Below are 10253 nucleotides of genomic sequence, written 5' to 3'. Positions count from 1 at the left end.
AGTCCAGTTATTCGCTCCGGCCAATCGAATTTCACTGTCAAGGTGGAAAGAACAAAAAAGAGAAAGAAGAATCCTCCTTTTCCCTTTATCGCTAGATTTAACACCTAAAACTTTTTGAACTTGGAAGTCTGAACTTTTTAAATCAGAGAATTTAAAGAATTGAATACGAAGAAAATGGAAATGATACGAAAGTAAAAACTTTTCTCGAAAGAGAGAAAAAACCAGAATCGGCGAAATGACGCCAAATATCGATTCGGATAAATTTCCAATATCGGAAGCTGTTCAGCGAGAATGTTTGAGGTAATTACTCTTTATTACAGGCAAGATGACAAAGATACAGACGAAGATTTAGAGAAATCGAAGTAGCAATTGCAATGATAATTGAATTTCATTTTATAAGGTCACACATTTCTCTCATTTTCTTAAAACCAAAGGCGGTTTATTCTCGTAATGAAGTCTTCATCATCGTTAAAAAATGCGAACTTTTTCGTTTTGTCAATTAAAATGCCGCCTTTTGTCTTGATTTTTTATTGCTTTGAATCGTGAAAATCTACTGAAGCGTTTCGAATCAGACATAAAATTTGATCTTTTAGTCCGAAAATGCCTGAAGTTCCGACGCCGTCCGCAGATTCAGGAAATTTTAGGAGAAAAAGGCAACGCTTCAAATCTCTTTCTGCTGAAAATCATCAGGTAAGAAACTATTGATTTCGCACACAGAAGTAGCGTTTCTATCGTTTAGAAATATGTCGAAAAATGGAACGAATTAGACCAAGACAACGACGGGAAGATCGAAAAAGAATGCATCGTTGAGGTTTTGGTAGAAAACCAACTTTCGGATCAGCAAAATCAGTCAGACAAGAATCTGGACTCAACGCCGCGCATATGCCCTATTCAATTGTAAATACTCAAAAACTCCCCAATTTGTTTTTTATTATTTTCATTGCTAGACAAATTTTGGAAGAAAAAGCGTCTGAAATCATAGAAGAAGCGGACATAAGCGGCGATGGGAGTTTGACGAAGCAGGAGTTTATTGGTTACATGCACGAAAATGACAAACGAGCGAGGATTATCTTCAACGAACTCGACAGTGATAATGATGGTGTTTTGACGATCACGGACATCATCAACCACGAGGATTTGAAAGACCTGGATCTCAGGAATGCGCTCAACAAATATAAGTTATTCTTCTTCAGTGCCATCAAGAAAACCCCTTCGTAGACTTGACTCCTCAGTTCTTGATTGAACCCTAAGGTGAGCTTATCGCCTTGGAAACACTCGTGATTCTTACAAGTTGTAACATTCTTCTTTGTTTGCAATAACGTGTCACGTTGCTTCCTTCGAGCAAGGTACAAGCAAGAGTGGTCAGTAAAATTGATAAACTTGGTGATAAGTCGAATTCGAATCTTGAGCGCTAGTAAAGCGAGGCACAAGCAACGGCATTTCTGATCGAGTTACTGGACGAAGATCTCATTCAATCGCACTGGAAAGATGGCCAGTTAGGTAAATACAAACATTCTACGATACAAGTACAGACATCACGTGATCTTTCCCGGCAATTTGGGCTTGCCGGGCTTTGAATCATTTTATTTTTCAGAAATCACAAGAGACGAGTTTCGAGACTGGCACATATCAGAACTTTTCAACACGAGAAGAACGAATGAAATCCTCAAAGTGAGCAATTAAAAAAGATATTTTGGCCATGAAGCTTCTCCTTCTTTGCTGGGCTCGACAACCTGCGTACTACGTAGAAAACCTGAGTCGAGTCTACGCGGCTTTTTATTTGAGCTCTTCAGAACATAACCTAGGTTTCCAACACAGGTTGCCGAGCTAAGCTCCTTTGGGTGTGATTATTTGAGTCCAATAGTATGTCCGATAATCGATAATCTGAAATTCTGAGAAACCAGTGCTCACATGGCCAGCCAATTTTCTTTTCAAATATTATTCTTTTTTTTTCAGGCGGGTCTTGCAGAAATGTTCTACGACATTTCGCACAAACTCTCAACTGCGAATATCGAATTCACGGCGTACATCAGTCAGCAACGAAGCACAACAGATGACAATAGCGAGCTGTCAATTTTGGATCGCATTCCGGTCGAGACTTTCCTCTTTGGCGGAATAGCCGGAGCGATTTCGCGCACCACCACGGCTCCTTTGGATCGACTCAAAGTAAGTTTACAGTTACATTAACTGTTAATAATTTAATGCACAGTTTAATCTTGATTCAATTGGCGATAAATTTTGCTCTCAATTTCTCTAATTTGCCTCTCTCTTTCCTCTTTCTTTTTTTTCTCCTGCGCTAGAACTCGTTTCATATTATTCTTCTTTTCGTATCGTTTTTTCAAGAACAAGTTTCTAGCGTTTCTGTCAGAAAATCGCCCTACTTTGTCTCGCGCGATTTCTCGATCTTTGTTGTCCATGATTTTTATTCGCTCTATTCCTTCGTCGATAAATTTTTTCGCTGAATGAAGCTGGGATTGAAGATTTTTCAAAGTAGCGAAACTCTTTTCTAGCTCACTTGAGTATGTCTTAGTTAGATAAAAGTTTAAAGAATACGAACCTTATTTTTTCATCCTTTATTTGAATTTTTTCTGCTTGAAATTGTGGGCATCTATTTCCGTCTCTTTTCTTTTCTTCGATTTTGTAAACCGAAAACATTTGATTTTTTGAAAGAATTAATTTCGGGGTTCCTACAGTCATGCCTCTATAAATACTCAATTTTCCTCGCACCAGCGCTGTGCCACACTAGAGGGTTGTAAATAACTGCGCCTGTTCTCAGTGGGGGGTGTCTAATCGTTTCCAATCTGGCCTATTTCCTGGAGAAAGAACAACATTTTTTTCGTCAAGATAAACAATTTTCGCGTGAGAAAGCTCGTGAATTGGGCCAAACTTTCCAAATTGTGAAGAAAAAACCTTTTTTTTGTTTTCTTTATTTTCAGTCGAGTAGAATCGACAGTTGAACAAATAATTTACTCTCAATTTTGATTATTTTCTTCTCCAATTTTTCCTCAACATTCTTTTTATCTTTCAACGACGATTTCAGTTCATTTTCTTTCATAGTTCGTTTCTGCAAAATTTCAAATTTGTCTCCCCAGTTGATGTCTTTTGCTTTCTTTATCTCTTTCGTATGAATTTTCATGAACTTCAATTTTTGAGCTGTTTGAGAGATTTCTTCTTTGCGGACCTTTTGCCGCTCTCGTAAATGATCCAGCTCAGCCTCAGTTTGAACAATTTTCTGTAATTCTTCTTCTGATAGTTCTGCTTTTTTCTTGGTCCATTCGTTAGAGCTTGCAGAGCCTGTCGAGTTCACCTCCTTTATTCTGTAGACAGCGAGCATTTTTCTCTTTGACGGGAAGACTGGAGAGTTATTTTTGCCTATTTTCGACAGGTGACAACTCGCTGATACCAGCTATATTTGGAACAATTGTTCCCACCGGGGGATGTTTGGGGTGAATGTAAATCGCTCGAGCGAGCAAATATTTTCTCTACCCCACAAAGGCCCTTCCTTTTATTGCGATTGGGTCCTCCCTTTTCCCCTCGGTTGTTTTTCTCAACTTCGGAAATGAGTTCCAAATTGGGACTTCCAATTTTTATTGCGTTCTTTTAGGTCTTCTTCCAAGTCCATGAGCGATCAACGAGAAAGGGCTACCTGAGTACACTCAGATTCATGTACTCCGAAGGCGGCCTAAAATCACTGTGGCGAGGAAACTTCGTAAACGTCATGAAGATCTTCCCTGAGACAGGCCTCAAGTTCGGCATTTTCGAAACGATTAAAAACAACTTCTGCGGCGCAGAGCCATCGAAAACACAACGATTCTTTGCTGGCGCTACTGCTGGTGCAATGGCGCAAACTTGTATATATCCGATCGAGGTGTTAAAAACGAGAATGGTGTTGAGATCGACGGGGCAGTTTAACGGAGTCTTCAATTGTGCCAGGACGATAGTTAGGGAAGAAGGATTCAGGAAGCGGTTTTCAGCGTCCAATACGTCCATTTTCGAAGGACCAAAATGATGAACTGATTGAAAACCGGTCTGAAGAGCATTTGGGCGAGGATATCTTCCCACCGTTTTCGGCATATTCCCCTACGCTGGTCTTGAACTTCTCTTTGCCGAGACTGCCAAGGGCTACCTGATGAGCAATCATAAATGGGCAAATAATTCTGATGGGCATCTTTACTGGTTCCTCCCTCCTCTCATCGGCGGATCAAGCTCATTTGTCGCTGGAACGCTCGTTTATCCTGTCAATTTAATACGAACAAAGGTAATTCAGCGGACAAGGGTGGCGCAATTAATTTCTTTTTATCAGATGCAAGCCATGCGGCCAAAAGATTACGTGGAGCTGGGCTCGCCGCTTGAGCACCGCGCCCCGTATATCGGCCAAATCGTCAAGGAAATCCACACGGACTATGGCTTCAGAGGGTTCTACCACGGAATAGGCGCCAATCTTACCAAAGCCGTTGCTGCTACCTCGATTACGTTCGGCGTTTGGGAATATCTGAAAATTAAGTTTGACTACAGAAGCAAATAACATGAGAAAACCACCTTATAAATGACAAGAAAGTTTCACTAATTTGCCTATTTTGAAAAGCTCTTTCTTGTGCCGCGAGCTTCTTTGGTCAGCGGCATGTATTTTTTCCCGATTTCATTCATTTTCTTCCTTCCTTCATAGACTATCAAGAATGCAATTAATTTTTATTTATTGAATCAATTCAAAAAAGAAGTGTACAGAAAACCACAAGCCAGAAACTGAAAGTCTCGAAACAGCATACTTTCAGTACCAGTAGTACTGAAAACCTGAATTTCTTACTGTATTTAATAAGCATCTTGGATCGTTGTTATGATTCATCCTTACTATTTAAAATTGCGCGTTTTACTTTTTTATGTGCGAGCACTTGTTTCCCTAGAATACTCAAAAAACAGAATAAGTTCTTAAATTCCTGTCCTTGATTCATACCTATTCATGTTCTTATTTAAAACAAAACGACAACAGTAATAAAAAAACAAGTTCATTCAGTAGTAGTTCACTTGTGCGAATGCTACGGCTTTTCGAAAAAACGACCCATTTCACATATGATTTTGTTCAGAACAGATGATCGGTAGGACATGTCCGAGGGTTACGACGTGGATGACATTTTTGAATGTGTCTCCCCAGTTATCGAAAAAAGACCGAGAAAATCTCGAAGACCAAGGCCACAGTCACAGCCAAAAAAGACCCCTCCGAAACCAAAGGTGCAAAGTGCATCTTATATACCGGCAAACTGGACGCCTACAACAGAAGCCATGTATCAGAAAGCTTTGGGATACGTGAATAGTAGCCCCGTGGTAAGACAGCGAAACGCCCGCAAGGAAGCGGCAGCACACGGGTACGCGACAATGAACAGAGTATTGATGGAACAAGCGAAAAGGAGAAACCTTGACATGGTTACCCAATATATAAAAACTGAAAAGAACGGACAGCAAGAATTCGTTGAAACGAAAGTTCCTTGCATTGGACTCTTCAAAGAATCTGACTCTTCCGACTTAGATACGCCTGGCCCGTCGGGGACCTCAACGCAAGCACCAAAACCGAGTGACCGTCGATCAACTGATTCCGAAAATTCGAGCACGATGAGCTCAATCGTCTATCCGACACATGCACAAGTTTCCAAGCTAGGGTACAATGACACAAAATCGAGTATTGGTAGTCCAAATCGCGGCAATTCGACGGAGTTAATGCCAAAACCAACGCTCGGCTTGCCTAAGTTTGACAGTAAGTTGTCTTCAGAACGATTGTAAATTATGATGTTATTTTCAGACGACGAAGCTGAGTACATTTCATCTGACGAAGAGCGAGATGAAGCTCCACCACCGGATTCCATTTTTCACCAAACTTCTCTCCATCGCCAACGTCGGAGTTCCCGAAATGGAGAACGCACGATCTACACTCCTCCGAGCACTCTTTCCGTCACGCCCGATCCATCAGCTGATGAAATAAGCGGTAGTTTCATTCAAACAACTCCCTTGACATCTCAACGATCACCGGCACTTGATACCTCACAGACGTGGGATGATATGGACGGCTTCGAAGACCTAGTCAACGAATCTAATGATTCAAAAGAGATGGACAATTCCGCAATATCCGCTGTCTCCCATCAAACTGACATAACTCAATCTGAGGTGAGAAAGTCCGCTCTAGAATCATTGCTAGCCTTTTTTATAAGCTTACTCACAACGACGACGATGACGAGTGGGAAGACGATGGACTCGATGACTTCATTAGTACTTTCTGCCAACAGCAAGAAGCGACCCAAATAACAGTCGTAAGAAATCCCACTTACTCCTCTCCAAAATTGAAACAGACTGCTGAAAAACGAAAGCGGTCCGATACCGAAATAGACTCAAGAAAAAGAACCAAGTCGGAGAGCACCGCTAAAAATGACAAGCCATCCACCTCAAAAATATCTCCTTATCATCAAGAAACCTCTAATTCCAGACCAAAACCTCCAATAGCCAAGCCAGCTGCGAAGAAAGCCACAATAGTCAAACTGGAACCCCAAAATGCCGCCACGAAGGCGCCAAAAATAGCACCAATAGTACCTCCACCGGCTGATACAGGAGAAGACGGATTCGACGACGACGATGATTTCGATTTCGACGCGCTCGTCGAGGAAAACGACAAGGCAGAAAAAGCAAAGAAAAAATAATCCGTCGAAAACGAATACAACTGCCTCACTTATCTATTCCATTTTAACAGCTAATAATAAATTTTTATCGAGAACTTTTTGAGAAATTTCTTTTATGAAATTTTATTTAAAAATTTTATGAAAGTGTATAAAAATTCCTGCAGGGACTTCAGGAGAATGGGTTTCGTCGTTTTGAGATTCCGCAGATACTTTTCATGTATGGGGAGATGTATGATTGTTTGACCACTGCCTGGCAGAGTTTTAGCCGACCTAAAATTTGATCATGATCAAATGTGCCTTTTTTTAAGATTCCTTCACCGAAACTCAAAATAATTTAAAAACTTTTGGGACTTACCAAGAGAGTCCATCGCTTCGCATTTTGGTCCCGAAAAAAGTGCAATAATCAGGGCAAAAATTGATTTCATCCTTTCTTTTAACAGGTGATTACTGATGATAGCCGCCCCTAGCGAAATAGCTTTTTATACTGACACGCTCATTTTATCACTGAAACTTTAATGAGCTTTTCCATGCGCGTTGAGGTTGGGTATTTATTTGGAATATTATTTCATAGAGCGAGTAATATTAACAGAGTCAAAATAGAAAGGGGAAGTGTAGAAGAAGATGATTCTGGTGACTCTGTTGTTTCTGATGGTGTTTTTGTTGTTCCATCTGGCGTCGGCTCGGGCTCGGGGGACGGAGAAGGGTCCTCCTTGACCGTGACTTCATTCGCCTCCTCAGAAGCATCCTCAGAGTTGTGGTTGCTTTGAGGCTCGTTGCCTTCGTGTTCTGCATCTTCGATGTGATCCACGTTTTTAGCAGGAAGCATACTTTCCCCATGGACGATTTCTACTCCATCTGAAATAAGAACATTACCATAAATCTTTTCCTTGGTTGACCGCATCAATTACCAAAAATATGTTTTGAATAATATCAATAACCCAGAAATATGTTAAAAAGTAATTCTTAACGATAATTAACTACTGTAAGATTATATTTACCAGTTTCGACAGGTAAGGCACCAAAAGCGGCTGGTGGTGTCCACTCAGTTGGATTCAAATTCTGCTGCGGTGTTATTTGACTTGGACTTGGGGTAGTTTGCATTGACTCCCCGTGCTGTAATTCAATTCCAGAAGGTAGTGGCGTCTCTTGTCCAGTTGCTTCCGGCGCCTGCCATTCTGACTCTTCAGCGGGAGCTTCTGAACTAACCCTTGGACGCATCGATCTTCCATGTACTAAATCAATGCCTGGCGGAATCGGATTTGGGGCTCCAATGGCCACAGGCGGTGTCCAGCCATCAGCTGGTGGTGGAGCTTGAGGACGACGAGGAGGCCCGAGCATTGAGCTCATTGATTGTCCGTGAACAATGTTTATTCCGGGCGGCAATTCTGGGGCTGCCCCGATGGCAACTGGTCCCTGCCATCCTGTATTTCTGGGTGGTGGTGCACCGCCAAAAGGTCTTCCCGGAGGTGGAAGTTGAATTCCTGTAAAATTGAATGATTCTTTATTCAAATTTGTCCAAAACATACCTTCGGGAAGAGGATTTGGTCTTCCAATAGCTACGGGTGGTGTCCATTCTCCATTCACTGAGTTCGCCACAAGCAATGCAGCAAATTTCATTTTTGCTCTCGTAAAAATCTATTTATGAAAATTATCCTCTTATGCGAATGTTGATAATTACTTCCGAAACAAGAGCTAAGTCTGAGTTGGCCCAATGCATCGAACTGCCGATTGTTTACGAATTCCTCAAACAATTTTATACATGTGAAGAGATATTTTTGTCAGTGTCTTGCTCGATCGTTCTAATCTGTTTATTTTTCAATAAAAAATAAAGATGGAAAATATGAATAGGAATTATGCGGAAATGGCTTGACCCAGATAACTGCCGTAATTTCGGTCAATTAATTTCACGTGAAATTAGAAATATTCGAAATCGCTCGTAAACTTCCATTTTCATCCAAAATCTGACCAGAGCAGCCTTGCGCTATCGAAGATAGACCCTTCTATCTCGTTTACATTCTGGGACGTAAAATACGCTAAATACGAGAGCTGGTGGCACCGCGGAGAGGTGAAGGTAAACTCAACTGAAGGCTCTGCTGAAATTCTTAATCCAGTTCTAAATAGAAACTTCTTTAATCAATAGATCATGTTCTTTTCGTGCTGCAGGACGGGCAAAGTGGAACCTAGAGATCAGTTGCTCAGGGCTGAAAAGCGGCGACTAGGTAAACAGGTTTTAGAATCAGAGTTTAATTTTGAATGAGAAAAACAAGCAAAAGCGCGGAAAAATGAGATGTCAGCAGACGAATCTGATGATTCTGGCCGACAGTCGCAGTTGTCAGGAGCTTCCGAGATCAGGGCACTGGCTGAGGCGTCTTGGACACCGATGATGGTCGATATTGCTCCAGAAAAGTAGCACTTTCGGATTTTCATTGTGGTTTTCATTGATTCTAGCACAGAAGAAATCGAACACAAGGAACCCGATGAAATCGATACGACTTCATGGAACCCAAGAAAGAAACCAAGAAAAGGGGATGACCTCAGTTCTAATATGGCCTGCCTAAAAATTAAAAAGCACAAAATCATCCTCTTCGTCCAAAAGATCAAGTCTTATAGAAACCGAAGAGCAACGAGAACTCCGAAGAATCGCCCTAATGAGACGCCCAAGAAAAAGTACGACAACAAGCTGTATTTGAAAAGAAAAACTTCAGAGACAACATATCCGCTTTTTATTTGCATAAATACAAAATAAACAAAATGAAACAGTGAAATTACGTGTTCATAAATTGTTTTTTCGTCGTCGTTTTGGCATAAGGTTTGCTTTGTTTTCCGAAGAAATATCATCTGTGATGATAAATTCATCAGCTTCAGAAGACTTTCTCTTCTTTGCCGTTCTTTTTGGGGCAGATATTTTAGCTGAACCTTTGTTGTATTGAAGCGATTTCGATTTTTTGATTTTTTCGATGTTAACTTTTTTGGCGGATAGTTCGTTGTGGCCAGATTGTTGTTTAGTTGTCGATTTCTTTCTTATTCTGTTCGGCACCAGACTTTTGTTTATAACTGGCTCATCCTCCTGCGTTTCTTCCTTTTCGATATCTCCTGGATTTTTATCCGGAGCTTGAAGAAGCTCATACAGCTTGTCCTCGATCTCATCTCTTTCTTGCTCTAAATTGATCCGATCCAAGCTCAACAATCCAAGACGAAGCTGCAGTTTCCAAGCTTCTGCTGATTCCTCAGCGTTCGTATCGAACAACTTGATCGTTGTCAGTTCCAAAAGGACCTTTTCGATGTTTTCTGTTCTGAGATGAATCTTTTTCTGCAGAACTTCCATAGATTTTGTGAGTTCTTTGAATTGTTGAGCTTTTTCTTCGAAGAATACTTCGTAGATCGCTGATTCAAGAGCTTCGTTTTGAGCTGCTTCGGAGTTGCTGGGGAAGATGAGTGGTGCTTCTTCCTTGATTTCTTCCTTGATGATGCATTCTTGTTTGAAAACTGGCTCCTGCTTGATTGTCATTGTGGATTTTTTTTCTCTTTATTGTTTTTTATGTTTCTCAACTCGTAACCTCGGTTATATGGGGCTTGAAAGTTGGCGCTAAAGAG

At 41.0% G+C, this 10253-nt stretch overlaps 4 protein-coding genes across 4 annotated transcripts; 3 read left to right on the top strand and 1 right to left on the bottom strand.

The window, feature by feature from the left end:
• The first annotated feature begins 36 nt into the window (after positions 1 to 36).
• Positions 37 to 5055, top strand: LOC145698157 (mitochondrial adenyl nucleotide antiporter SLC25A24-like). The gene is made up of 10 exons (XM_081775362.1): positions 37 to 300; positions 594 to 690; positions 740 to 897; positions 948 to 1157; positions 1421 to 1500; positions 1595 to 1671; positions 1957 to 2166; positions 3605 to 3960; positions 4036 to 4258; positions 4304 to 5055. Exons 1-10 carry the CDS (start codon positions 236 to 238, stop codon positions 4523 to 4525), a joined length of 1698 nt encoding a protein of 565 aa, XP_081631488.1. The 5' UTR covers positions 37 to 235; the 3' UTR covers positions 4526 to 5055.
• A 17-nt stretch (positions 5056 to 5072) lies between these two features.
• LOC145698168 (uncharacterized) lies at positions 5073 to 6720 on the top strand. Its single transcript, XM_081775373.1, has 3 exons — positions 5073 to 5746; positions 5792 to 6153; positions 6198 to 6720. The coding sequence occupies exons 1-3, from the start codon at positions 5101 to 5103 to the stop codon at positions 6678 to 6680; spliced, it is 1491 nt and encodes a 496-aa protein (XP_081631499.1). The 5' UTR covers positions 5073 to 5100; the 3' UTR covers positions 6681 to 6720.
• A 473-nt stretch (positions 6721 to 7193) lies between these two features.
• LOC145710082 (uncharacterized) lies at positions 7194 to 8326 on the bottom strand. Its single transcript, XM_081787773.1, has 3 exons — positions 8186 to 8326; positions 7658 to 8140; positions 7194 to 7514 (listed from the first exon to the last, which is right to left on the bottom strand). Exons 1-3 carry the CDS (start codon positions 8274 to 8276, stop codon positions 7225 to 7227), a joined length of 864 nt encoding a protein of 287 aa, XP_081643899.1. The 5' UTR covers positions 8277 to 8326; the 3' UTR covers positions 7194 to 7224.
• Positions 8327 to 8650: 324 nt separating this feature from the next.
• Positions 8651 to 9405, top strand: LOC145701213 (uncharacterized). The gene is made up of 3 exons (XM_081778443.1): positions 8651 to 8878; positions 8918 to 9065; positions 9108 to 9405. Exons 1-3 carry the CDS (start codon positions 8803 to 8805, stop codon positions 9403 to 9405), a joined length of 522 nt encoding a protein of 173 aa, XP_081634569.1. The 5' UTR covers positions 8651 to 8802.
• The last annotated feature ends 848 nt before the right edge of the window (positions 9406 to 10253 follow it).

Source organism: Oikopleura dioica, chromosome 1 (genome assembly GCF_907165135.1).
Source record: "Oikopleura dioica chromosome 1, OKI2018_I68_1.0, whole genome shotgun sequence".
Lineage (NCBI taxonomy): Eukaryota > Metazoa > Chordata > Appendicularia > Copelata > Oikopleuridae > Oikopleura > Oikopleura dioica.
This window is presented reverse-complemented; position numbering and strand designations above follow the sequence as displayed.

Excerpts from the sequence above, each read along its gene's own strand:
- LOC145698168 (XM_081775373.1), top strand. The coding sequence starts at position 5,101 with ATGTCCGAGGGTTACGACGTGGATGACATTTTTGAATGTGTCTCCCCA. Across the intron at positions 5,747-5,791 it reads CGGCTTGCCTAAGTTTGACA|ACGACGAAGCTGAGTACATT; the intron begins GTAAGTTGTCTT and ends TGTTATTTTCAG. Across the intron at positions 6,154-6,197 it reads CTGACATAACTCAATCTGAG|CTTACTCACAACGACGACGA; the intron begins GTGAGAAAGTCC and ends CTTTTTTATAAG.
- LOC145701213 (XM_081778443.1), top strand. The coding sequence starts at position 8,803 with ATGTTCTTTTCGTGCTGCAGGACGGGCAAAGTGGAACCTAGAGATCAG. Across the intron at positions 8,879-8,917 it reads GGCTGAAAAGCGGCGACTAG|AAAAACAAGCAAAAGCGCGG; the intron begins GTAAACAGGTTT and ends ATTTTGAATGAG. Across the intron at positions 9,066-9,107 it reads GTCGATATTGCTCCAGAAAA|CACAGAAGAAATCGAACACA; the intron begins GTAGCACTTTCG and ends CATTGATTCTAG.
- LOC145710082 (XM_081787773.1), bottom strand. The coding sequence starts at position 8,276 with ATGAAATTTGCTGCATTGCTTGTGGCGAACTCAGTGAATGGAGAATGG. Across the intron at positions 8,141-8,185 it reads ACCAAATCCTCTTCCCGAAG|GAATTCAACTTCCACCTCCG; the intron begins GTATGTTTTGGA and ends TCAATTTTACAG. Across the intron at positions 7,515-7,657 it reads TGCCTTACCTGTCGAAACTG|ATGGAGTAGAAATCGTCCAT; the intron begins GTAAATATAATC and ends TTCTTATTTCAG.
- LOC145698157 (XM_081775362.1), top strand. The coding sequence starts at position 236 with ATGACGCCAAATATCGATTCGGATAAATTTCCAATATCGGAAGCTGTT. Across the intron at positions 301-593 it reads GTTCAGCGAGAATGTTTGAG|TCCGAAAATGCCTGAAGTTC; the intron begins GTAATTACTCTT and ends TTGATCTTTTAG. Across the intron at positions 691-739 it reads TTTCTGCTGAAAATCATCAG|AAATATGTCGAAAAATGGAA; the intron begins GTAAGAAACTAT and ends TCTATCGTTTAG.